This window comes from Fonsecaea monophora (genome assembly GCF_001642475.1).
Source record: "Fonsecaea monophora strain CBS 269.37 chromosome Unknown Scaff162, whole genome shotgun sequence".
Classification (NCBI taxonomy): domain Eukaryota; kingdom Fungi; phylum Ascomycota; class Eurotiomycetes; order Chaetothyriales; family Herpotrichiellaceae; genus Fonsecaea; species Fonsecaea monophora.
The window spans coordinates 13,975-39,922 of record NW_019174093.1 but is presented as its reverse complement, the minus strand read 5'-3'; the positions used below and the strand labels follow the sequence as shown (position 1 = coordinate 39,922).

The following is a 25,948-nucleotide window of genomic DNA, read 5'->3' as shown; positions in this document are numbered from 1 at the left end:
CGAGCTCGCACCCTTTCTTCACCCTTCATTTCTAGCGTTCGCGGACACGAGGCAGCCGAGATGAAAAGTCTCAAGCGAAGCCTCGCCGCCGATCCAAATGCTGGCAATATTTCCAGCAAAGTCTTTATTCGGTCGACCAAGCGTGGTCGAGTACAGAAAGTCGTGAGAGAACAGTATCTGAGAACAGACATTCCCTGTTCGTCGCAATTGTGTACTGATTGCGCTTCCACTGCCGCGCCCGACGCCAATGGAGTTGGTATGTGCTCATCTTCCTACATGATACAACCTTCATGCACTGACAGGAACATCAGTCCCCAAGTTTGTCCTATCGAAGCGACCTACCGGCACCAAAACCTTTACCCACGGCCACTACCTGGTTCCCGATACCAATGTCTTGCTCAGCGCAATGGACCTCCTCGAAGAACCAGCTCACTTTCACGACGTCATTGTATTGCAGACGGTTCTGGAAGAGTTGAAGAATAGGAGTCTTCCTCTTTACAACAGGTTGATGGCGTTGGTCCAAAGTGATGACAAGCGTTTCTATCTTTTCTTCAACGAGTTCCGTCTGGAGACCGCGGTACGACGTGAGAGTGACGAGTCTATCAATGACCGGAACGATCGTGCTGTGAGAAGAGCGGCGCAATGGTACACTGACCATCTATCGAAAGTGACCAAGAAAGCCCCAACAATCGTCGTCCTCACCAATGATCAGGAGAATAGAAGAAAGGCACAAGCAGGGAACGTGACAGCCCTATCACTCCGGGAATATGTCGAGGGATTAGATGATGCCGATCGATTACTCGACATGGTTAGCCAAGGTGCCGATGCTCAAGAAGTCCGTGCTGCCCAGGGGCAGCTCTTCTACCCAGAGTATTACTCCATGTCAAGGACGATGACAGGAATCAAGGCTGGAACTTTACATCAAGGGGTCTTCAATGTTTCTCCATACAACTACTTGGAAGGAACAGTGAAAGTCCCCGCATTTGACAAGCCATTACTGGTTCTTGGAAGGGAGAGCAGTAATCGATCTATATCTGGCGATGTCGTCGTGGTTGAGATTCTGCCAAAATACCAATGGAAAGCCCCTTCGACTCAAATCCTTGACGAGGAAACGATCAATGAAAACGACAATCCGGACGACGAGGAACAAGAGCAGACCGTGGTTACGGAGAACGAGAGACGTGCTCTCCAGGAAGAGGTTCGCCGTGCACACATTGCTGGTGCAGAGACAAAGGCTCAACCAACCTGTAAAGTAGTCGGAGTTGTCAAAAGAAATTGGAGACAGCTGGTCGGAACTATCGACTCGGCGTCTGGTGGCACATCTGGAAACAGACAGACCACCGTCTTTTTGATTCCAATGGACAAGCGCATTCCTAAAATTCGAATTCGAACACGTCAGGTCGATGAGTTGATAGGCAAGCGGATTCTTGCAACGATTGATTCATGGGATCGAGACAGCAGGTATCCAATTGGGCACTATATTCGCTCCCTCGGAGAACTAGAGACCAAGGATGCCGAGACTGAGGCGTTGCTTCTCGAGTATGACGTCCAGTACCGACCATTTCCAAAGACGGTTTTGGACTGTCTGCCTACAGAGGGCCACTCCTGGATGGTCCCGTCTGCTTTGTCAGATCCTGGCTGGCAGGGTCGTCAAGATCTCCGACATCTATTTGTGTGCTCGATCGACCCTCCTGGATGTCAGGACATCGATGACGCCCTCCATGCAAGAAAGCTTTCGAATGGAAACTTTGAAGTGGGCGTTCATATTGCAGATGTTTCCCATTTTGTCAAACCTAATAATGCGATGGACGCCGAGGCTTCCGCTCGGGGTACAACCGTCTACCTGGTCGATAAGAGGATTGATATGTTGCCCATGTTGCTCGGGACGGATCTGTGCTCCCTGAAACCCCGTGTGGAAAGATACGCATTCTCCACCATATGGGAGATCACACCAGATGCCGAGGTGGTGACATCTTCATTCACCAAATCTGTGATTTTGTCCAAGGAGGGCTTCTCCTATGAACAAGCTCAGAAACGCATTGACGACCCAAGTGCAACGGATGAGCTGACCCAAGGCATGCGGGTCTTGTTGTCGCTCTCCCAAAAGCTTCGTCAGAAGAGGATGGACGCTGGAGCGTTGAACCTGTCCAGCCCTGAAGTCAGAATTGAAGCAGACAGCGAATCTTCGGATTCTCTTGCCGATGTGAAGACCAAGGCGAGTTTGGCCACTAACTCTCTGGTCGAAGAATTCATGCTTCTTGCCAACATCACGGTTGCAAGGAAGATCCAGTCGGTCTTCCCTCAAACTGCTTTGCTGCGACGACATGCGACACCCCCAGCCTCGAATTTTTCAGACCTCAGTGAGCAGTTGAAGAAGATGCGTGGGTTTGAACTGGACGTGTCAAGTTCAAGGGCACTTGCAGATTCATTGGATCTTTGTGTAGATCCTAAGCATCCATTCTTCAACACCTTAATTCGAATTATGGCCACACGATGTATGACGTCGGCTGAATACTTCTGCAGCGGATCACACGCAGAACCCGAATACCGACATTATGGTCTCGCTAGTGAGATCTACACCCATTTTACAAGCCCCATTCGCCGGTATGCTGATCTGCTTGTCCACCGGCAGTTGGCGTATGCAATCGGATATGATGGCCAAGGGAGCGAAGTCGTCGACTTTGACCTTCGAAACAAGGGCAAGTTGGAGCGAGTCTGTCAGAATCTCAATTTCCGCCATCGAAATGCTCAACTAGCAGGCCGCGCCAGTATCGAGTACTACGTCGGGCAGGCACTCAAAGCACGAGCTGAGAAATCACCAAAAGCTGCCATCGATGTCGACGGGTATGTGATGCGAGTGTTCGAAAACGGTATGGTGGTCTTCGTGCCGCAATTCGGCATCGAAGGACTAGTTCGACTTGAGGATTTCCACTTGAATTCCGCCGAGGCATCCAAACATGAAAGCAAGTTTGACGGAGACTCGTACCGGCTCACGGTCTTCGAGAAGGGTCACGAACAAGATGGGGTCACAGTTGAGCTGTTTCAGCAACTAAAGGTTCGAGTGAGCTCGGAAGAGAAGAGTGGTGCAAGAGACAAGGGAAAGAGAAGAGTCCGAATGGTAGTTCTACCGGCGAAATGAGAAGTAAGACAGGTACCTCCGCACCCACCTTTGAGCGGTGGCAGGGTGCATGTTGCTCCTCATCTCGATAACTTAACTATTCAGTAGCAGAATAACCATATCACCACTGGTCGCGGGAAACTGGTTCACGTTGTGCCTTTCTTGGCCAACGTGATCTGCTATGCCTGAGCCATTGACAGACCAGACGATAAGAAAAATAAGAATACTATTACTCTACCTTTTAGCATCCAGTATCACATCCCTTGTGTGTGAATCACTTCTACGAGTATCAAAAATGAAAAATGGATGGGGCATTGCCAAGCCTTTGACTAATTGACCTCCCCGTGTATTTGCAGCAGATCTTCAACACTCGACCATGAGACTGTTGTTCTGTCATCGCTAACACGGAGATTGTGTCTCATTGCCATTGACAAATCATGACAGGTCCCGCGAACAAACGGCAGAAACGCGAAGATTACAAGAGAGCCCAAGAAAGCTTGCGGGCTGGAAACGATGGCGCTACAGGGAGCGGCAAGATCGAACTGCCCAAGAAAAAGTTCTATCGACAGCGCGCGCACGCAAATCCCTTTTCGGACCATGCCTTGACATAGTAAGTGCCTAGTCTCGCTTGACTGGGTGGCAAGACTGATTGTCTTCAAGTCCTACCAGTCCTGCCGATATGGACTGGACTCGCCATTACCCTGCTTTCGCAATCGGCCAGACGCAAGATGGCAAGCACAGCAGTGCGATGAGCAGGGAAGTGGAGGTTGCGGATATCGGCTGCGGATTCGGTGGGCTTCTGGTAGCTTTGGCACCTTTGTTACAAGAGACCTTGATGCTTGGTCCGCACTCTCCATGTCCTAAATTCCGTCTATTTTGCTGATTGAGAAAACTCACTAGGCATGGAGTTGCGGAGTCAAGTCACCGACTACGTAGTCGACCGAATAGCTGCTCTACGCGCTCAGAACCAGCCTCTGTCCGGCACAAGTGACAGCAGAGTTGGACTGTACCAGAATATTTCGGCTCTTCGCACAAACACCATGAAGTTTCTTCCAAACTACTTCCACAGCGCCCAGCTGTCCAAGATATTCCTCTGCTTCCCAGATCCGCACTTCAAACAGCGGAAGCACAAGGCTCGGATTGTTTCTGCTCAGCTCAACGCCGAGTACGCGTTCGTCACAAAGCCCGGTGGTCTAGTGTATACCATTACGGATGTTGAAGAGCTTCATCACTGGATGGTCAAGCACTTTGATGGTGAGGAGGCCGGTGATGCAAGGGACTTGTGGAAGAGAGTATCGCAGGATGATCTGGACGCAGACCCTTGCGTCAAGATCATGAGCGAAGAAACGGAAGAATCGAAGAAAGTCACGAGGAATGGTGGAAGGAAGTTCGTCGCTGTGTTCCAAAGGAAGGAAGACCCGGAATGGCCAGAGTGATTCTCGACATCAGAATCAGTCTCGGAGAATGCTACAAGGTCTTGACGGTTACTTTGTGACCACGAACCAATGAAATTGTCTAGACTGTGCTGAAAGAAAAAAACAAAATCAAGGTTACGGCACCACCTTCTTATCCTGCTCTCCGGACAACGTATCGTCACTGGCTCTGGCTTGGTTAGTCTCTTCTGGAGCCATACCCACAATCTCCCCAGCCTTCAGAGCATCAAGGTCAATCTGTGGACCCGAGTAGTTCTTTCTGCCATCAACGAACCATTGGATGGTGGAAACAATCAGGACAATGGCAAAAGCTGCTATGCAGTAATTCATGTTGCTTCCGGTCACAGGCAACTCTGGTGGAAACATGAAAAGGACGGTCGTGAGTATCACATAGGCAATTCCAACCTGTCATGTCGTTAGAGATTAGAACCGTTGAATTCTCGACAAGCTTACCAAGTTGCACGTCCAGCCGAGCCAAGTTGGCAGTACAAACGGACGAGATGCCGGCAGCATTTTTCGACCCTGGAGACAATTGATTGCAGGTGGGATAGCATAAGTGACTCCCAAAGCCACCACTGAAGCGGATACAATGGCGTTAAAAGCACTGCTTGATCCAAGAAATATGCAGCCGAATATAATGACCAAAATGAGAGTCAACCATAGCGCATTCAGGGGGACTTGAAGTCTTCCATGCACTCTGGCGAAGAAGCGCGAGGCCGGCAATCCCCCATCTCTAGCGAAGGCGTACACCATTCGGCTGCTGGTCGTCATGATGCTCACCGCGGCAAACTTGTCCGAATGTTAGCCATTTCAATGACGTTGACGGATTGATTCTGATGCGCTTACCAGCAAGCATACGAGGGGAAACATCAATAGACAGACCGATCCGGCTTTATTCGAAGTTGCATCGTAGAATATTTGCAACATCGGCCCCGCCGAAGAGCTGATAACGTCGTCCACGTTCTTGGAGACGAATAAAAGAACGCTCAGGTAAATGAAGCCGGTCAAAACGCCAATCAATACACAGCCAATCATGATCCGAGGACCCAGCACAGTAGGATTTCCCACCTCTTCTATGCAGTGAGCGACTGCGTCAAATCCTGTCAATCCCAGACCACCTTGTAAGAGACCTAACAGCCAAGCGAGGCCATTCGGCCAACCCGTTTCATTGATGAATGTTCGGTACACGAAGTCTCCACCCTGATAATTTGGAGATGAGCATGCAAGGATCGTGATGGAAATCACCACCCAGCCTGTAATGGACCAGATCAAGGCAGCCTTATTGACGAGGGGAAGTAGTCGCGTTATGAACGCATTCACCATGAAGGCGAAAACATTATATCCAATGTAGATCAAGAACTGGTGCCAACGGTGCGGCTCATAAGACGGCGTCGTGAGCGAAATGATGCCAAGGATGAGCTGACTCCCCAACAGTCCGGCAGTGGCTGTTAGAGCCACCCAACCTGCCGTATTGATCCAACCGGTGATCCAGGAGAGCAGCGGAACCCAGCGCTTCCAGCTGATGACAGCGACCCAATGGTACTGACCTCCCGCAGTTGGGTACGCTGATAGAAATTCAGCCAGAGAGGCGGCGAGGCATAAATTACAAATGCCGGCAACAACAAGGCCCCAGATGACAGAGTCAGGGCCTCCACTAGGCAGAGCCAGCGACATACTTGCACCCAAGGCTGTCCATGAGTTGAGGATGGCAAAAGCCAGTCCCAGCATGGACAGAAAGGAGAAATTGCGTTGCAATTCCTGCTTCACACCCATTCCCGCCAGCATGGCAGCATCTTCTTGGATACTGGTCCTCCTCCGCGGAGTCCTTGATTGTCGACGTACATCAGCCATGGTGATTGTGGTGCAAATGTTTCGAGGTGGAGGTTGGTGGTCTTGAAGAGACCCGAAAGATGGAGGAGCGGACGGCGCGAGGGGATTTTGAGTAGAGCAGGAGAGGAGGTCGAAGGGCGTGCATGATTTCAATCTAACTCATAAGCATGTACGTCAGCGCCGGCGACCTAATCAGCGAGTTCCCGTTCTCGACGCACCAGGAAAACGATCAGGGTCTTCGCCCATCCACCACGCAGACAAGCTAAAAAGGCTGGGGAACGGACATGATCGACCTTTGACTAGAAAGAGAAACTCGAAGCATTGAGTGGAGGATAGATGGTCCGCACAAACCAGGAGATAGTGGATCGTAAGAGTAGCATCGTGGCATCATAGCTCTGAGCAGCAGTGGTGGGAGGCTAGTAGTAGATATGAAGTAAAAGGAACCGACGAGGACCGGTAGCGCCAGGAGGGCAAAAAGCTTGACTCCACCAAGCCCTTAGCAGACCAAGCCAAGTTCAACCCCAGATTCGCCTCCAAGCGCCACTGATGTCACGGCCTGTACTCCGTAGGGATTGCCACTGCCTAAAACAATAAGCCCGTCCGCGCCTTCACTTATCCAACAAGCCAACCCTGACCTTCACCTGCGACAAGAAGGAATAGCTTAATCAATTCCCTTGGAAGAAGGACTAGAAGCTGATAGGCAGTCTCGGCGGTCAAAGGCCCAAGAGCCCCCAATGCGCAGTCAGACACGGGTCGACGTTATCGGATTATTCACTCAGCCTTATCACCAGCCAGTCAACGTCAGCCTCGTTATTCGCTACTGCCCCCTGATCTCCGCCCACCACTTGGGAAGAACATGAAGACAGGATAGGTGTAGGACCGTGTGTCTCGCATATCTGCGTCTCGTTGTCCTTTGACTGTAATCTCATGGTCATAAAGAAACCTGAACAAAGATGCAGATTGTTTCATCATGAAGTAAAGGAGCGATTCCAAAATTGACTCGTGCCAACAAAGGGACCCAAGATGGGAATTCATTGTCCAAGTTATGTTGTACCCAGTCTCCCGAAAGTACAAGAAATCCATCTTGGTCGAGTGACGATTACATATGATGCCCATCAAGACTATCTTCCCACCTGTAGTCCGGATATTGCTTTCTTGTTGGTCGATGCCACGACAGCATGTGCGAAATACACACCATCTACCACCTTTGCGGACATGCCAAAATAAAAACCATCGTGCAATGCGCAGACATGGTGGACAAAATTTTGGCCAGCAATGTGACTACTAACATCCATCAAATTTGTGATAACCATATCAACGACAACTTGCATATGTTCCCTGACATTTGCGAAAAGTGCAAATCGACCGGGGTCATTGGGGACTTTATGGAGCATCCAGGTGTCAAGCTTGAAGTTGTGAGGGCTTGGGTTCAACGCAAGCGAAATCACTCGACGCTCGAGCAGGACACTGAAGTATCCGCCGGCCACGATGAGGCCGACAGATCGCAAACCAACCAAGACATTGTTTGCAAGGATAACGGCAGCATTCCAACCACAGGTACTACTGCTATGTCAGATACGTCGACCGTGAGAAGTCGAGCTTCAAGTTCAACCACGAATGAATCAGCACCAGATTTGACTCAAATCAAGTTGCGGGTGGCAGCCTTGAGGGCGAGAACGGAGCGCTTCCTCATCAAGATGCGAGGCCAGAACCCTTCAACCCTGGGCTAGTTGTTGCATGAGTTGTCTGTGTTGAAGATCTGAAATGTTCGAATTCGGTGAGGACAATATCATTGATTTACTATTCCGTCGTCAAATAATAGTGGCTTCCGCAACAAATAAAAAAAGGCGGAGAGACTCGCGATGATAGCATGTCGAAAACGGCAGCATCGACAAGTGGGATGATGAATAAAACAGCATGTCCGAGACATTAGAGGTCAGGAACAATCCACGGAATATAGTTGGGATGTTCTCAAGGGGTACGCTGTACGAGAGGACTGAAGAGAGCTGGGCTGACCGAGGGCCGAAGAGGTTTCAATATACCATGGCAATTGCCTATATTTCACAAGATAGATGATTGTAGATCCTGAACTACAGGCTATTGTTGTTTGCGGTGCATTGCGACGGAGATAAATTCGTATGCCGGCAGCACGCGTTAGTCATAGAGCTTCGCTCCGAGTATTCTGAGGTATCGTACCCTTGCGTACCTATCAATGCCCGGCACGGCTTGGTACGGAGTAGTCAAGTGTTGGCTGTCAACCAAGCTTCCACGGCATCCTTGACCGGAAAAGCTTGTAGTTCGACCAGCGGCTCTAGAGGGCGAAACAGGGAATCGGTTGGTTCAATGTCGTCATTGAAGCAGGGGCGCCACTAACGCCTTTGATCCCATCAGATTTGCTCCATATATCAACAAGCATCATCTGGCCAGTTCTCCTTCGATAGGCATCATATCACTTCTCTAACGGTGTAGAGCTGCAAGTCCAACGGACCAGCTGTGTCCCTGAATTCCGTTGGCTCATCCTTTGAATCCTCTCGAACAGCACCGCGATGGTCGGCAAACGAACTCTTAATATAACTAAGAACAAACCAGATGACCATCGGAGAAAGGCGGACCTGGAATGTGGCCACAATAATAGACGTTTCTCTGGTTTCAAAGATGCTGTCGATTATGTTTTGGATCGCCGAACCACAGCTGTCTTGAAGGAGCAGTTGCGGGAAGGCGTAGACAGAGGGGCGTTTGAGAAGGCCAGAAAAAGTGACGAAGAGGTGAGTAAGCAGGCTACGTGCCCATCACAAGGTTTTGCGAGGTTAACATAGATCGGCCGTCTAGTTGAAAAAAATCAAAAACAAAAAGGTCCGCAAATTCTACGAAAAACAAAATGCTACCTTGAATGACTGGGCCGAGGTGGACACGATAGTGCTGGCGATGGCTGACGAGGTGATGGAGAGCATGAACACCGACGCCGATCACGACGGGATCCGAGAAAGGGAAGGCAGACTGCAGCATGTCGAGGAGCATATCGACTACCTTTTGCCGGATGACGTGCGGAAGAGAAGGCAAAAGGCCGATCGAAACGCCCGGTGGGCTATCAACATTAATGTCATCGCCAACATTATTCTCCTCGTTGCCAAGGGCATAGCTGCGCTCAAGTCCTCATCTCTGTCGTTGATTGCCTCCCTCGTTGACTCGGCGCTGGATCTGCTGTGCACAGCCATTGTATGGACGACAAACAAACTGGTGTCTTGGAGGTTGTCAGCACTTACGAGGAAGTTCCCGGTCGGTCGGCGGAGGCTGGAGCCCATTGGCATCCTGGTATTTTCTATCATCATGGTTATCTCGTTTCTTCAGATTCTGCAAGAGTCTGTTGAGAAATTGCTCCCACATGGTAACCACGACATTGCCACATTACCCGCACTGGCGATCGCTTCTATGGCGGGGACCATTGGGATCAAAGGCCTGATTGGTCTTGGATGTATGAGGATCAAGACCACCCAGGTGCAGGCGCTGGCACAGGATTGTAAGACAGATGTGTATTTTAATACGCTCTCATTGCTCTTCCCTTTGATCGGCAAACAGGCGGGCATCTGGTGGTTGGATCCGCTCGGTGCAGCACTGCTTTCCTTGTACATCATTTACGACTGGGCAGACACTTGCGTCGAAAATGTCAGCAGACTTTGTGGCCTTGCAGTGGACGAGACGCTGCAGAAGAAGTTGATCTATCTGGCGTACCGCTTCAGGAACGTGGTGTCCGGATTCAAGTCGGTAATTGCGTACCACGCTGGAGATGGCGTGTGGGCAGAGTTCGATATTTTGCTGGACGAGAGCACACCATTGAGGCGCACGCACGACATTGCCGAGACTTTGCAGTACTGTTGTGAGGCACTGACTGAGGTTGATAGAGCTTTTGTGACCACAGACTGTAAGTGTTCCATGAGACTAGGTCTACCCATGGCTGATAGCGACCAGATTCTGCGCAAAACCCTGGTGGACATTCTCAGGATTTGGTATAACTCGGACGAATAGAGCAAGACGTGGGTATTGTACTAAAAAGGGTATTTATCCGCCGCAAGACTTGTTGCTAGATAAGTGACGGGCGTTTCATAGTGGTTGCTCGCGCTGGTGAGAATAGGACCTTTCGAAGAAGCATATCAATCTTTGAACCTTGGGGTGAATATGTTGCGTTCAGACTTTGAAGGCAAACCCCGAATTGAAACCAGGGGTTGTGTTTGATATTGATGCGAGAAACCAGAACTGTGGGGGAATTAACACCTGACTTGACACCCCCACCCCAATTCTTCCCCTCATAATAACCTCTGAGTTGCACGAGGTAATTTAGGTATTTCACTAGTGTCCTCAATCGGCTCGTCGACAAACTCCCTTACAAATCACAATCTCCAGTGCCGAAAATGCCTCCCGCGAAGGTGTCCCGTGTCTCCAGCGACGGAGGCGTCAAGAAAACCACTCCTGTGAAATCCAAGCCGAAAGCGCCCATCCCAAGCCGAGCCCGGAAGAGTGAAGCATCGAGATCACAATATTGTGAGAAAGAGGAAACACGCCGCAGCTATGATTATGGAATGTACGCCTCTGCGATGGACCGATTAGACTGTACCCCCGGAAAGAAGAGCACCTCCACCGCATCTAAGAAAACGAAAGGCGAACAGGTCGACGAGAAGCGATTGCGCAGATATAGAAGCAAGCCCCCGGCTTCCTTCCTCGTGAAGCTCGAGCGAGCCCAGAACCAACGCATGATTGTGCTCGGTCGCAATCGAAAGGGGAGAGCAGGGGTTCCGTCGGAAGATATCGACATAGTCGGTTCGACCGGCAACATCTACACCGTCACCGTCAGCCACCTGCCCGCCTGCACCTGTCCTGACTCGCTAAAAGGCAACGAATGCAAACACAAGGTCTATGCTCTAAACACCGTCCTCAAGGCGCCTCTGCATCTCCAGTACCAACTCGCCTTGCTGACATCAGAGCTGGAAGAAATCTTTGCCCATGCGCCTCCAATTCCTACCGATCTTTGTCGGAACGCGAAGGGCAACCGTAAGCCTACTAATGGAGAGTGTCCGATCTGCTACATGGAACTCGACGAGGGGCACAACGAGCTGGTCTGGTGTAAGGCGCAATGTGGGCACAACATACACAAATCATGTTTTGATCAGTGGGCCAAATGTCAAGCGGGAAAGGGTGTCCGTTGCGTCTACTGTCGGACACCCTGGGAGGTGGACATCTCGGACGTTAATGCCATCAAAAGGACTGGCGAATATACCGAAGACGGCTACGTCAATGTTGCTACCCACTTTGGCATATCCACCGCCAGAGAATACTCGAGCTATTACCAGCCTTGGGTGCGAAGCAGATTTGGGAAATGGCGGTGATCGGTTCCTCCTGCGATACACTGTCAAGCTGCCAGCCTAGTTGCTTGACTACCGTGACGCGGATAGAGTTACTTCCAAAAATACTAATCTGGCCCCAAGGCCCAAACTCAACCCAACCGAGTGTTCGCGAAGGATACAAATTGTTGTGATATGTTTTTCGGTCTTCTCTCCACTAACTTACACAGGGAACAGATATCCGCGGAACCCCTGACCTTGGAGTGATGTACAGTCCATAACCAGGGGTAAAAATATGTCTCACCGAGTAAAACTTTTTGCGATTGCATCCATCCCCGGGGTCTTGGACCTCTCAGATGGCTGAAGAACGACCATCAAGCCACTGTTGTCCGGTGGAGGGGTCACGGGGATGGCGTCCTTCCCCATCTGGGATTCGATCACTGCTCATATACATTCATCACTTACCGCTTATATACCCTTGTACGACCATTTCATACTGAGAGTGCTATTGCCCTTGTAAGCACGAGGACAATGGTAGAGGGGGGCTATGATCCCACACTACGCGAACCACTACACTAAAGGTGATACTGCTGTACATAGAAGGTAATAGTCAAAATAAGGTGGTGTTGTGGTGATACATGCATAAGGGGGTATTTGCTGTCTGTCCTCTCTGACCGTGGAAAAGGACCACCAGTCAAAGGATACATTATTGTGTAGAAGAAACATAACCAGCTTTCCATAATACGTACATTTCGCGCCCGAGCTGACGAATTATAAGGCTTGGCTTCAAGAAAGAACGACGCATGTGATATGATACGCCCTCATTAAGCGAACAAATACCAGGATTCAGCGACCACCACCGAGCCCAAACACTGACAAATATCCAGTGGAGCAAAAGGCAAGGAAGTATCATCACCCTCACGGCCCCAAATCCAACACCTCGCATGCGAAACCAACATTCCACGCTAGCAAGCAACATAGTAAAAACAAGAACAAAAGACCGACAACCGGTGGGGTATCATAAGTTCATGACAATCCTGGGAGGTATGAAACACAAATCATAATAACGTCGTTTCTGGAGCTCGGGCTCTGTGTCGAGCTTCAGGGAGGTCTTTGATCAACTAGACACCGACACCGACTTTTCTTTGGTGCCTAGGTGTGCCCATGTAAAGAAGTCGAACCTTTCCCTGTCTTTTCCCGTCCCGGTCTCGGGATTCGGACTTCTGCTGGATTCTCTAGGCTCCAGGATTAATGAACGTCGGTAGTGAAGCTGAAAACTTTTGTCCCCTGCGGACCTGACTCGAATAAGTTGGTCTTGCATCCATGTCTGGAGCTCGGAAACTTCAGCCAAGCGATAAGGGATTTGGAACTTTTGCAACTCAGATATGATTTTCGCCGTCTTCATATGCTTGTCCAGATTAATGACTGAGGCTTCACCACTATCTGTCGACAGTGGCCTTGTAGAGGGGTTGGCCGAGTCAACCATGGTAAGGTCTGTCAAGTAAACACCGATGAAAGGGAGACAGGGTGGGAGTTGGGATTGTATACGCTGACGTAGAACAGCATAGTTTCGTGCGACATCGACAATCTTGCACATCTCGTCGAAAATTGTCTTCGTCTTTTGAGGTACGCATTCCCACGTCTTCTTCATTCTTTTGATGTTGGTCGAATCCAAGGCGCAGACGATCGCCATGACAGTGTCAAAGTTGCGCAGGTCCAAGCATTTGTTCGCAATCTTCACCCACTGTTTGACAATGGCGGCACGCTTTTTGGGTTCTTCGAGTTGGAGAACGGAATCGGAGACGAGATTTGAGATGTCGGTGGACAGAGTCGACATGGCGCGCACATTGACGGCGAGAGAACTGCTGCGTTTGGTCCATTCCGTCCCAAGAAGCTCTTCAGGAAGAATTGAGCAAAAGATTTTGGAAGTCTTTAACGTGATCTGACGTGCAAGTTCAAGGGGGTCAAAATCGAGGATGGAAACTGATGGGCCGCCCATTTTCCAAGCTCTCAGCGCAGTGAGTTGGCTCTTGGAGATGACGGGATTCGGCAAAGGGGTGCTCGGGTCAACATAGGCTGCTGTAGATGTGCTGGTCTTTCCTATGGCGGACAGTACTCTCGGGACGATCGGCGCATGACTGGTGGCAACTTTTTCTGCCAGTTCGAGGATTCTCTTGCCGGCCATTGGCAACACACCAACAAGTGATTCCCTTGCAAAGCCGACAATGACCGGGAGGGCAGTGTCATCACAATCATGTCGCCAGTGAGACTCCATCCACCCTTTGAAGACATTATATACGCGGAGTCGGACAGGGCTTGCGATGCGCAAGTTGTCACCCACGTATTCGAAGCGATAGATTAGGGCACGAGCAAAGGCGACTGGAGTCGCAAACAAGCGGAAAGTGAGATAGATGGTGGTTACAAAAGACACATCTGGAGCCGAGTCGGGGGCGGTTAGCCTCTCCACCAAGGCATTCAGCGTGCCGCCGACAATTATGCCTTCTCGATTAAAGACAAGCTCCTGGGAATAGGTGTGAACGAGAATTTCAGCTTCAGCATCTTCTTCATCGTCAAGAGACTCGCGGCCGCCCGCGTCATGTGATGGCCTCGAAACAGGCACCTTTAGCGGCTGACCAGGATCTTCCTGGACCGAGGTGACCCGAGTCGACGCTGAGGATAGGTTGCTGGGATTTGACCGTCGTTCAATGCGTTCGAAGCTACTGTCACTGCTTGTACTTCCTCCAACTGCGCCGAGGCCGGATTTGCGATGGTGTCTGACATCTGTGGACCGGTTGGAGACTGGGGAGCTTGCAGAGGTCTTCTGATGAGTCAAAGAGGAGGACGGCAGTGGTGAGGAACGAATGATCTCTGCCACCACATCGTCTTTCGGTGTAGGAGGAACGCTACCGGAGGCGGAGGAAGGAGATTCAGCCGTAGCCTGGGAGAGAGGAGGAGTTAAGAGGCCTTGATTGATGACGATGCGAGGGCGCTCCTCTAATCTATCTGCGGCTTTGGCTGTGGCCGATGTCACCGCAGAAGAAGTTGTTAGACGGTTCGAGGGTTGGGGTTCGAAGGTTGCTGGCTCTGGTGTGCTGGAGCCACCCGAATTTCGTCCCAAGAGGTAACTCAAATTCTCGATCTCAAAATCTCCTATTTCTTCCAGCGTCGCTTTGGTTCTGGTGACACATCGGCCGGCCGCACTGACGCAGGCTGTGGCCGCCTGTACCAGACTGTGTGCCTCGTCAGGCGAATAAATCAGATCGTCGTCCATTGAACGAATGGGCTTGAAAACTTGACGAGCAGCATGGACCAGTTCCGTGATCGCGTCGTACATGGAATCTTTAGCTTGAACTAGAGGTCGAGAGGTACTGTAGTCGCGGTCAATGACCGTCTCGACAACCGCAAACAACTGTCGACAGGCTCGAACAGCGTTTTGAGTGGTTAGCAACAGCTCAGAGGATGACCGGGATTGCATGTGAGAGCCCAGAAACGAGGCCAGAACAGTCAAGAATTCGTCATAGGAGCGATTGAGAAATTCGGATATGAGGTTGGAATTCTTTTGGCTCGTGCCACGAGTGTAAGACATGCGATGTGTGATGGATGAGTGTCGGCGCATATGGGTGGGATGATTACCTGTGGAACTGCGGCTGCTATGCTTTGACAATACAGGTGTGCCTGAAGGTTTCGTTTTGGCAGATGATGAGGCTTGACGTCGGACAGGAACTTGTGATTTGGTCGAGTGCTGGGATTGCATAACTGCGACAGATTCCGAGGAAGAGTCGGGTGGGCTTGTGGCAGCCCCTGGTGACGCATCGGCTTGCTCGGTCCAGACGTCGTAAAACAAGACCGCACGAGTGACAATTCGGAACGCTTTTAAGAGCATGTCATCCAGCCGGATATCGAGGGTATCCTTGCTGGCAGCGTGGCCCACGACTACTTGCTGCAGTTCCTTTGCGGCACGCACAAGCAGAGCGAGATCAGAGAGAAGGTTTTTACGCGTCCGGCGGATGGCATCGTGCTTTTTGACCAGGGAACAGTCTCGGGTTAGACAACTGGAGCGTTCCAGCAAGGCGCGAACGCCCGCGACAAGACCTCTCATATAGTCTTGGTTGCGGAAAAGACTTAGGTTTGAATCGCTCGCGCAGCGCACAAGATCCCAGAATTCGGTCAAAGCCTTGAGAAGAGGTCGCATCGCCGCATAGTCGTACCCCTCACAATAGTTTGTCGGTAGCCACCCGCGGGCTCCTGTCTCCAGCAGTGTACCATCCGCCCAGCCATTGATATGCACCGAGTGTACTAGAATGATATCCCCAGCACTGAGCGGTAGTGTAACAGTGGTGGAGGAGTGGGGAGAGGACGGCTGGAAAGGATAAAGAGCTCGTAAGTAGTTGTGGAATCTCGCACGGGACGTCATATCGTCGAGGGATTCTATAGAGCTCGGTCGGGGATTCGTGGTGACCAGCCCCGTGTCTTCCATTTTTCGGGAGGGGCCACGGTTTCCTTCTTCGTCGTCGTCATCGTCATCGTCGTCACTATTCTTGCGAATCCGTAGCGGCGCGACATAGATAGCAGAAGGTTGAGGCTCGCGCATTTTGTTGCAAGGTCTGTCAAAGGTCGCGGATCACATGGTCCGGTATCGAAGCACCTGCGCCTCACAAAAGGCCATTTCTCTCACAATCAGCAGTAGGCGGACCAGGGAACCAACAGGATGAGGAGACGGCCGAGGAGGCAAAGAGATAACAGGTTCGAATGATGTGTCCAAGGGGAGGCAAAGGGGTGAACGAGTAGAAGGCGTCAAGACGAGACGAGGGGGGGTTCCAATTCGTCTGCAAGGGCCAGGAGGTGGCAGCTGTGCGTCACAACAAGTACTTGTACACAGCAGGGGTGCTAGAAATCAAACGACGAGGCAATGGATCAGCTTCGTGGTGGACAACAACAAAGAGAGATTGGGTAAAGAATGAACTGGATGTACTCGTTATGGAGCACCAAATCGATAAACTCTGTGGAGGACTGACCGACGCTGAAAGGGTTTGTTGATGCTGGAAGGAAGTCACTGGAGCAAGGCAGACGAACTGGGTATCTGCACATGCCTGATAGGTGCCCCGTACTCCGTGCTTCCCCTTCCCTTCAAGCCTAGGTAATCGTACTTGTACCGAGTCGACATCCACCTAACGGGCCGCTAAAAGACGCAGGAAAAAAAAAACCACTCCAAGTACGCCGGCACGCCACCAAACCACTGTGAAAAACCTCCCAGACTTTTTATTCTAGGGTCCCACCTTTATCATTCAGGCCAACTGCATTCTAGGCCTCTGGAGTGCTTCGACCCTTGTTTACGTATAATTTATAACTCGTTGCATGGCATCAGCATGACTCTGCTATCAAAACCGAGGCCTTACCTACTCGTCCTCGTATCTTTTCAAGGTCACAAAAACGCAAAATACTCAGATCTTCGGCCCCACGTAATCTTGCCTGTGCGCTTCCATAACCAATCTCAGAAGCCAATCTGAGTGACTTGGGCCCCCTCAATTCCCCCCAAGCCCTCCAGCCACCAGCAGCGCCAATCGAGCAGAACCTTTGAGCGATTGCGCCGTGGGCCGAAGGGGCTAGAGGTTTTTATCCTACCAAAATTCGTGAAAGCTGGCGGGTCGACGATCTTCTCTGGCTGGCTCTCTACCTGGGAAATGTGTCAGAGCTATACCGAGTACGCTGCCACGACGGCTGGGATAGACGCTCGGAAAAAGACTTTCAGAACCCAGAATAACATCAAACTCGCTGGGTTACAGACTTGCCAGCGGCATTCTGAATAACAGGAAGTTAGAAATTACGAGGTAGTTGCCAAACGACGGTTGCTCCGTAAGCCGGGTAGAGGGTTTGAAGGCTCGAGTGATCTCTTCACCATAGTCCTTTTCTGTCTATCGTAGAACTTCGACTCGACTGATTGCGTCTGTGATGGGATAAATCCTAGGTTGGGGAAATGCAAGCAGCGCTAACATGGAATAAGGACGGTGAAAATGGGGGTTCGTTGCATCCTCTCACTGTAGCGCTTCACCTATCGGCCTGGTGAGCCGTGCCCCGCCTTCTCAGCATGAGCAAACAATTCTCGTTGTTTTACGGTCCGTTGAGGGGTACTACCCAAGCGACGGATCCCCTAACCGGTTTGTTTTGGCACTCGTCAAGGTTCTGTTTGGGCGGGACGCCAGACGCTTGTGACACGCCCGCACGCCTTAATCGTTCAATAAAGCCAAAATCTTGCTGGCCATGGTGCTTGTCAAGCGACTCAACACGGGGAGTCTTATGGGTCATCCAATTTGGTCTGCCGCAGCTCAAAGTCGACAAAAGGCTTTTTCTCGAGAGATCGGATCGCAGTCGCTCTCAAGACATCAGCACCAGAAGATAAACCCCAAACGTGCTTGTTTGCGCAGTCCGCTTGTGTATGTGTACTTGGGATCCCTGACTGCATAACAGAGTGGCAGTGACTGGCTACTAAAAGCTGCGGGTAAACCCAACCGAAGGCCGATATTTGTGCCTGCGAATGGTATTACATAACGCCTTCCGATCCGCTGCCTCGAGTCCTGGGTTCATGTACTCGGTACTCGTACCTCATACCTCATCCCCATACTGCCAGTAAACCCCTTCCCAAACGAAAACCCCCATCTCGCGCTGTGGGAAAAAGGAGCGCGCCACTTCCGCACCAACTGCAACCTACCAAACCATCATCTAGTGTGGAAGTGGATCGATGACCTGAGCCGGCGGCGCCCGAAGTATCTGATTTGTTCTCAATGACTCGCGAACCAGCACTCCCGGTTCGACCGTGGCACCTTCATCGATCTTGACGCCTGGATAGATGATGGCTTTGGCGCCGATAATGACCCCGGCTGCAATGAGCACATCGTTTGCGATCCAGAGACCCTTGGTGCCCTTGCGATTGACGAGATCCTTGTTGTGGTCGCTGGTCAAGATGGTGACGCCGGGCCCGATGATGGTGCGAGGCCCGATCTCAATCGCACCAGCATCGTCAAAGTTACAACCCTTGCCAACGTAGACATCGTCGTGGATTCGCAGGTTATAGCCATAGGTGCAAGTGAATGGCGTCTCGATCTTAACCCCTATCCCAAGATAGCCTTTGCCGTGAAACTGTGAAGGAAATCGATGCGTCGTATCCTGGCTAGGATCGAGCACCTTCATCAACAGATTGCGGACCTCCTGCTCCCCTATCCCGCTATCTAGTTGGCACGCCGCGTTATAGCGCTGCAGGGCCCGCTCACAACGTTGACGCTCATAGACCAATGTCGGGTCCATGTGGATATAGTTGACCGACCTCAACATCTTGGATTTCTCCACGTCTTCTTGACCGGATACCTTGAAGCTGGTGCTGGAGGATGTCATTCGAGTATGACTCGGAACGCTAGCATGAGCTGGTGGAGGGCCCGGTGGAGGAGGGCCATATGTATGCCCATAGGACGCTGGCTGTTGTGGCTGGTGCCACTGTAACTGCTGTTGAGGCGGGCCCGCTGGCGGTTGATGAGCGACGCTAGGACCTACAGGCTGGGGCGCTGCATGTTGAGGAGGAAAGTGCTGTTGATGGTGTGGTCCCAGCGGAGCTTGGTTCGAAGGCGCGGGCGGCGGCGGTGGCGGCGGTGCGGGAGGGGCATGTGATGGAGGGTATCCGGCACTTTGAGGTGGCACGCGCGACATTTCTCGCGGGTTTGCATTTGGATGTAATTCTGATCGACTCAAGTCCGACAGTGGAGGGAGATGCTCTGAGGTATAAGAACTTTGACCTTGCGCGGGCGGCCAGGGGTTATGCTGGTTGGGACGAAGTGGTCGGGTCGCTGGCTCATTGCGTTGTGGACTCAGCTCATACGTCGCGGGGTGTTGTCCTTCACTACCACCGACCGTACTTGGTCGCGACTGAACACTGTCCTGACGTTTGAGAGGATTGCTCGTGCCGGGAGTTTCCATGTGAGGTCCCTGATAAGGCGATGCTTCAGACACGTCACCAGGACCATCCCTGGACTGTAATGGAATCGGGCCTCTATTGAGTGTGGGCTTGGGCGGATTCGCCCGCCTGTTCAGGTTGTAGCCTTTACAGCTGAAACCACCTCGAAGACAGTTGTTACCTGGAAAAAGGACAAAGTGTTAGCGGGCGGAGAGAAAAATGAAATTTCACGTTCAAGAAATGACTAGGCTCACAATATGGCTGGCCTTCATCACATTTCTTCTTCCGTTGTCGGCACGTCATGCATCCGGTCTTTGTTCTGTTGGAGAAATTACGTTTCCTTTTTGGCGCGACCGTTGATGCGCCCGTTGCTGACTCGGGATGACCATACTGGTCGTGATTAAGCTGGCCGTTGGGTCGAGGTTGATAGTCCGAGCCCCAATGTGAGGGCTGTGCCTCCGTTCCATTGGCTTCTTGCTGTAACGTTTCCCCGTGATGCGACTCGGAGGTGCTGGGCCGACGGCCATTGATGGAGCTGGCAGGTTGTGCACGCTTCTCTGCATGCCACGTATGACCATTCTGGTTTGCATCATTCTGAAAGTACGCAGATGTGGTATTGTGATCAGCACTTCCTAGGACACGCAATGCCCGGTTGGCCATGTGTTGTGGTTCAGGGCCCTCCCGGGGGCTATACTCATACCGCCGCCGTTCAAGATAAGGCTCGTCGTCACCAGACCCGGACCGCTTTCGCCTATGGCCCGCGCGTTCCTGGCTATGCGGGGGTGGATACGTGCCGCTCGAACTTCTGGGTACAGGCTCGTCCCTGAGAAGGTGGTCTGGTGGAGATGAGTGTCGACTATCTAGCGAGGCATCGCTTTCTGGGTTACGGTCAATATGGACAGATGCTTAAAGGGCATGATGACAGACCGTTGCTCGAGGCGCGATTGACTGCCACAAACCCCCGTGAACTGGCATCTGGGCTTGACGCCACGTCATTCTCGGAAGCATTCTGGCTCGCAGGAGGAGCCATCGTCACGAGTCAAACACTGGGCTTGATGTCTTCAGAAAGGCGAGTCGACCGGTCCCAGCGTTACCGTGGTCTATAAGTTTTCCTGGAAGGACTTTAGTCTCCTTTTGCGTGCCGACTCCTGAACACAGTCGAGACAAGAGCCTCAAAAAGGGATGTATGAATCCAGGGAACGTGGGCGCTTGCCCTGGGAGGACCCCCTTTCTGGTATGATAAGGAGAATGACTTTTCGAAAGCGCGGATTCGCCAGCAGGAATTTTGACACTCCTGAAATGAGCGAGATAGCAGCGAGACGCGCGGCGAGAAGAGACCTGAACGGAGTGTGGGCGCTTATGATCTGTCACAACCTGAGGGAAGGTAAGCGCCCAGGACGCTCACAAACCGGACACCAGGAGAATCACGCGCTTAATCGTAGTTCTGAATATTGCAAAGGCGAGAATTGTGAAAAGAGAAGCGACATGAGAGATCCTCGGGTCGAAAAGGAGGAAGGTCGAGTGAGAACAGCCAGCTCTGAGGAAGCTCCCTGTATAGAATAATGTTGGTATTGAAATGTTTGCTTGGGAGTTTGTCGATTTGCAGGTAAGCGGCAGCCGCGAGAAGCGCACGTGGAGCCGGGAACAGTGACAAAACACGATGATTTGGCTGCGGGATAGCTTTGGCTGTGCGTAGTAAGCGGAGGGAGCCGCCCTTCGTCGTAGTAGCAAGATTTGGAGGTCCTGCGGCAGAGCAGAAGAGGACGGAGGCAGTCAATCGTGCAAAAAGCACTGAAAAGTGTCCCCAAAGCCCCAACTTAAAGCTGTCTGCAAGGAGGAGAAGAAGGGGAAGAGGGCGAAGAGGCCTAAGCACATCCTTCCCACTTTTTGCAACTGATGCTTGACAGCTGCGTGAGGAACGAGAGACACAGGACGCAGGAGGACGAAGGTGGGCGAGGCAGCAGCGTGTTTGGTCGGGGAGACTTCCACAACGCTAGACAAGGGGCTTCGAAATCCACCGGGCGCTTGGAAAAGGCGCTTGCCGGCTGCCACCCAGCTCACCTAGCTACCGCACCGTTCTTGCAGCTGCCCTTCTGCACGCTGACTGGCCACCCAGAGAATTGCTGTCGCCTTTAGCGTTTCCAAGGGGCCGCGGGCCACCGGAAAAGCAGGCGGCAGTTGTCTGAGAAAGGATCTTCGTGCGGTGTGTTGAGACAGGGTGAGCACTGAGCAGAGTTCATTTTTATTCCCCGTCAGCAAACAATCGTGTCCAATCTTCATCATGAATCACCACCCCCAAATGACCGCCCTCTGAAGCAAAGCACTCTGGTGAGCTTTATTTCCCCTTCCCCTCCACCCTCCTTCAAGTGAGTGTGGACACGAGTCACCTGGCTGACCAAGTATGCAGCCGTGTGCTTCGAGTGCATTATTGGCCGTCCTCTCCGGTGCCCTTTTCCTCACCCTCTGTCTCCGTCCCCCGCTCTTTCTCGTATCGACCCCAGCGCAGTCCTCGTGATTGACAGTCCTTTGTGCCGTTTCAAGAACGGGGCTAGCACGACATTTTGCCTCCCTGGTCCGAAGGCTGCCCGCTCGTCACAGCTGCATGGTTCCAAATGCGAAGCAAGGGCTGACCTTGAATCATCAAGGGCCAAAACGGGCCTGGAGCTTTGAACTTGGATGCATGTGATGGAGGTCCGTCGAGGGCAACGATTGGACGCTTGATCTCAAATCTGAGCTCGAGTGACGCCCGCCAGCAAAGCCGCTCGTCAAAAATGCCGCCTCAACCAACATCCTCCGGGGCCCCCCCTACATGTACACAGTCACCTTGGATCCCGCCTGCATTGTTCTCCTATTGGCCACGGCAGTGTGACGACGGATCGTGCATGCGTCTTGACCTCCTTGCATTTGCGTTTCTGGCGGGATTGTTTCCAAAGTCACTCCGCGCTTGCGTTTGGCCTAGCCGACTCAGCCGCTCGTCACTTGGGCCGCCAGTTGCGACGGAGTGGAGAAAAATACTGCCTCTGACACAAAAGACAAGTGGGTAGGTAAGACAGCTGGCTGCAGACGGCCAATTACAGATGCGAACATGCTCATATTCTGTACGTAATGATTTCTACCGTCCAAGACGCCTACTTGACCCAACCTCTCCAGGCATCGCCAAATCCAAGCGCGACGGTGCTAGGATCTGCATCCATGCCGAAGCCACAAAAATCTCCACCAAGTTCTGCCAGGATTGTTAACGTGGGCCGGCCGTGAGCACATTGGAAAGGTAAGGTGCACTGAGATAGTCTCTGCACAAGTTCGTGGCATTGCCTCTTGTCCAAATGATCGTTGAACATGACCGCAGTGCGGCAGGATCGAGACTTGAGTATCTCGATCATGCCTTTCGGGCAGTCCGCAAGGTTGGACCACCAACAAGGCTCGTCGGATTGTGGAGGACGGGGCAGCGGACTACAACGCCGCGCACGGCCTAACCAGATCTCGCTTCTCATGATGTCAGCCAAAAGCTTCGGGTCGGCGCGACAACGCTCAATAATGAGGGTCGGCAGAACAGTCACCTCCACTGTCCAGGAACGATGGCTGGGCGGATGTCGTGCCGTATGAGACCTCGTGCTTTCAGCAATGTGATATATCACACTCCATCGCCGAAAATATCCCTTGTGATCTTCCAAAAGTCGCGCTTCCGTTTCGTCAACCTCGAAGACCAATGGCTTAGCAAGACTTGTGGAGATGCGCTTGGACAAGTCTTCACAAAGCTTTTCAAATTTAATTCTTTCGTCAGCCGCATGCTGGTCAATAAGAACGAGGAGTCTCCGCTGTTTCCTCCCGGCAAAATATGGGTCGCCGGTATCTCGAACAGCGAGAATGGCAAGGATAAACTTTCGATCAACCTGCTGAACAATACTGGCGCTTGACAAAGAACCTTTCGTGACGATCCGTGAGTCTAGAACAGTATTGTCCTGTCCTCTGGTAACGATCACTTTTCTAGACAACCCCGGACCCTGTTCGGATATGATGCAGGCAATCGGAGCGTCAGATTGGTGACGATAGCCTGCCGGCAGATAGTGCCGTAAATTGACGAGAGGCTTCGCGCTGTCATTGGTACGAGGGAGTTCTGGGCCTTGTATTCGCGTTAAACCCCCACGGTTTCGATATGAAAGTGCTGTGTCTCCATCTGCCGGAGGTATTGCAGCACCTGTCCGAGGGTGGACATAAGTGACCTGACCACCGCGCCAGCTGATCCAAGGAACACCATCGAAAGTTTCGTCAAAACCTTTGAAATCACTTTGGGTCTCGCGGGTTGCGTCCTCGGGGTGCGACTCTTTGCGACTAGGGTCGATAGATAAGCGACCTTCTTTGGTGACCTCCAGAGATGAACAAGAGTGATCATATAAATTTCTCAAGCCCAAGCCATAGCGGAAATCCTCTGGTGAGGGACGAGCACTCTTGACGCGACGCCAGTGACTTAGATACCTAGCCTCAGTTGCAAGTTTCGAGGGTTCTCCAACCAGTTGTTGGCAAGGGCCAATTCCACGGTTATGTCGACGACGCACCCTTTTCGATGCATTGCGTTCGGCACAGGCTGAAAATCCATGCATGTTTAGAAAATTAGAGATTAACGATTCAATCGCTCTTGTCAAATGATCAAGGACGGGGAGCGTATTCGACATAGGCTGGCCCAAAGCGAGGTTGGTCGACAATTCCCGAGTTCTCGGCTCAATTTGAATGTAGAACATAGGCCATTTATCCACGGGCTTTGGCAGCTTGTTGGTTTCACCAGATCTGTCAACGGAATCTTGGTCTTCGATTGCCATGCCCTTCGCATTGTGGTGAAAGTCCTGGGAGCCGAAGGTCGACTCCTGATAAAGCCGATCAATACCATCAAATACACATTTGATTCCGCCCTCTCTTTGAATTGGGGACTTTCCAATGGAAATGTACTGAGCTGACTTATTTGGCGATCGTTCGACGGAGATGGCAGCACGAATACGGAAATGCTTCGTGCGAGCGGATGCTGAGCGCCATTTTGTGATGTCGACAGAATTCACCAGCCTGGCCTGAAATAGTATTGATACTGTCGACTCTAGTGAGAATTGCCCTTCCCTCAAGTCCGGTGAACGGAAATGAACACTATGTTGTCTTGTGCCTTTGGCGGAGAATCGCACTTCGATCGCACGAGACTGTGCAAGCAGGTATCCAGCGAGCATTTCCTTCACCCGGTTGAATGCTTTTTCTGTCTCGGTCGAGGAAGCATAGAGCTGTGACAGGTGTTTGGCGCGGGCAGGCATATCGCTGAAAAGATCGTGGACAGTAATGGCCGTGCCTTTCCGCATCATACCAACATCTTGTTTGTCGAGCCGTAACTGGCGACATACAGCATTCCCACGATACAAGATCAACCGATTCGCAAAGACTTCCGATCGATGCTCGGAGGCTATCGATAACAGAGACAGGTGCGACAGGTTTGACAAGAAGCGGCCATAACAACCGTATGTCGGAGGCGAATAATCCAGTTTTGAAGAACCTAAAGCACCACAGTCAGATTCTTGATCGGGATGGATATTGAGCTATCACATACAGTGAAGTCTGGCCAACTGGCCTTGCTCTGAAAATTCCACCTCTTGAATCCCGATCCCGTTATCATATATCCAAATGTAGCCTTTCGAGAATTCCACTTCAATCACCACCGACGAGGCATCGGCGTCCAAAGCATTTCTGAACAGCCCCTCGATGACATGCTCGGAGGATGTGATATCGGAAGATGATGAGACCTTTGTAGAAATATCAGCAGGGAGAAGATTGATTCGTGGGCAACCTTCAGCCATTACTGGTAGCTGGTGGTGGAAAGATCGGAGTGCCTGGTGGTGCGACACATGAAAAGCTGGACTTCATGGAGGTTGCCACTGCGCGAGGTACAAGCGGAAAAAATGGGTCACTGGGAGCAACATCTCCTCCAGAGCGCCTGCACTTCTAGCTGAGGAGCGTCACAAACAGTGCAGACTCCATCGGTTGAGAAAGGTCAATGGTGGTGGTCGTCATCACATTGCCGGTCCACGATGTGAGACTGCGCAGGCTTCGGAATGTTTGCAATGTTTGCACTGTATGCCGAATTTGCAGAATTCAGCAATTAGTGCACCAAAATGGATCTAACCACCACAAGCCAGTAGCATTCACCCCATATTCCTTTTACGTGTTCTCAACTACAGGGCCACAGAGTATAGTAGCTGAGTCTACCAGGGTTTTAGGGCTATGTGTAACCCTAAAACCAGGATATCAACGAGAATATTCACCCTTA

General features: G+C 51.6%; 8 protein-coding genes and 1 non-coding gene across 9 annotated transcripts; 4 read left to right on the top strand and 5 right to left on the bottom strand.

The window, feature by feature from the left end:
- Positions 1-60: 60 nt before the first annotated feature.
- Positions 61-3,139, top strand: AYO21_11488 (hypothetical protein; the record flags this gene model as incomplete). Its single annotated transcript, XM_022661379.1, has 2 exons — positions 61-256; positions 312-3,139. 2 exons carry the CDS (start codon positions 61-63, stop codon positions 3,137-3,139), a joined length of 3,024 nt encoding a protein of 1,007 aa, XP_022506321.1.
- Positions 3,140-3,555: 416 nt separating this feature from the next.
- On the top strand, positions 3,556-4,554 carry AYO21_11487 (hypothetical protein; the record flags this gene model as incomplete). Its single annotated transcript, XM_022661378.1, has 3 exons — positions 3,556-3,728; positions 3,779-3,960; positions 4,019-4,554. 3 exons carry the CDS (start codon positions 3,556-3,558, stop codon positions 4,552-4,554), a joined length of 891 nt encoding a protein of 296 aa, XP_022506320.1.
- Positions 4,555-4,668: 114 nt separating this feature from the next.
- Positions 4,669-6,402, bottom strand: AYO21_11486 (hypothetical protein; the record flags this gene model as incomplete). Its single annotated transcript, XM_022661377.1, has 3 exons — positions 4,669-4,956; positions 5,005-5,340; positions 5,398-6,402. The coding sequence occupies 3 exons, from the start codon at positions 6,400-6,402 to the stop codon at positions 4,669-4,671; spliced, it is 1,629 nt and encodes a 542-aa protein (XP_022506319.1).
- A 1,417-nt stretch (positions 6,403-7,819) lies between these two features.
- Positions 7,820-7,905, bottom strand: AYO21_11485. Its single transcript has one exon. It is a non-coding gene; the product is annotated as a tRNA-Asp (tRNA).
- A 1,022-nt stretch (positions 7,906-8,927) lies between these two features.
- Positions 8,928-10,404, top strand: AYO21_11484 (hypothetical protein; the record flags this gene model as incomplete). The annotated part of the gene is made up of 2 exons (XM_022661376.1): positions 8,928-9,146; positions 9,211-10,404. 2 exons carry the CDS (start codon positions 8,928-8,930, stop codon positions 10,402-10,404), a joined length of 1,413 nt encoding a protein of 470 aa, XP_022506318.1.
- A 383-nt stretch (positions 10,405-10,787) lies between these two features.
- On the top strand, positions 10,788-11,759 carry AYO21_11483 (hypothetical protein; the record flags this gene model as incomplete). Its single annotated transcript, XM_022661375.1, has 1 exon — positions 10,788-11,759. The coding sequence occupies one exon, from the start codon at positions 10,788-10,790 to the stop codon at positions 11,757-11,759; it is 972 nt and encodes a 323-aa protein (XP_022506317.1).
- A 1,072-nt stretch (positions 11,760-12,831) lies between these two features.
- Positions 12,832-16,305, bottom strand: AYO21_11482 (hypothetical protein; the record flags this gene model as incomplete). Its single annotated transcript, XM_022661374.1, has 1 exon — positions 12,832-16,305. One exon carries the CDS (start codon positions 16,303-16,305, stop codon positions 12,832-12,834), a length of 3,474 nt encoding a protein of 1,157 aa, XP_022506316.1.
- A 2,126-nt stretch (positions 16,306-18,431) lies between these two features.
- On the bottom strand, positions 18,432-20,683 carry AYO21_11481 (hypothetical protein; the record flags this gene model as incomplete). The annotated part of the gene is made up of 3 exons (XM_022661373.1): positions 18,432-19,834; positions 19,908-20,531; positions 20,581-20,683. The coding sequence occupies 3 exons, from the start codon at positions 20,681-20,683 to the stop codon at positions 18,432-18,434; spliced, it is 2,130 nt and encodes a 709-aa protein (XP_022506315.1).
- A 2,098-nt stretch (positions 20,684-22,781) lies between these two features.
- Positions 22,782-25,478, bottom strand: AYO21_11480 (hypothetical protein; the record flags this gene model as incomplete). The annotated part of the gene is made up of 2 exons (XM_022661372.1): positions 22,782-25,177; positions 25,232-25,478. The coding sequence occupies 2 exons, from the start codon at positions 25,476-25,478 to the stop codon at positions 22,782-22,784; spliced, it is 2,643 nt and encodes an 880-aa protein (XP_022506314.1).
- Positions 25,479-25,948: the final 470 nt, after the last annotated feature.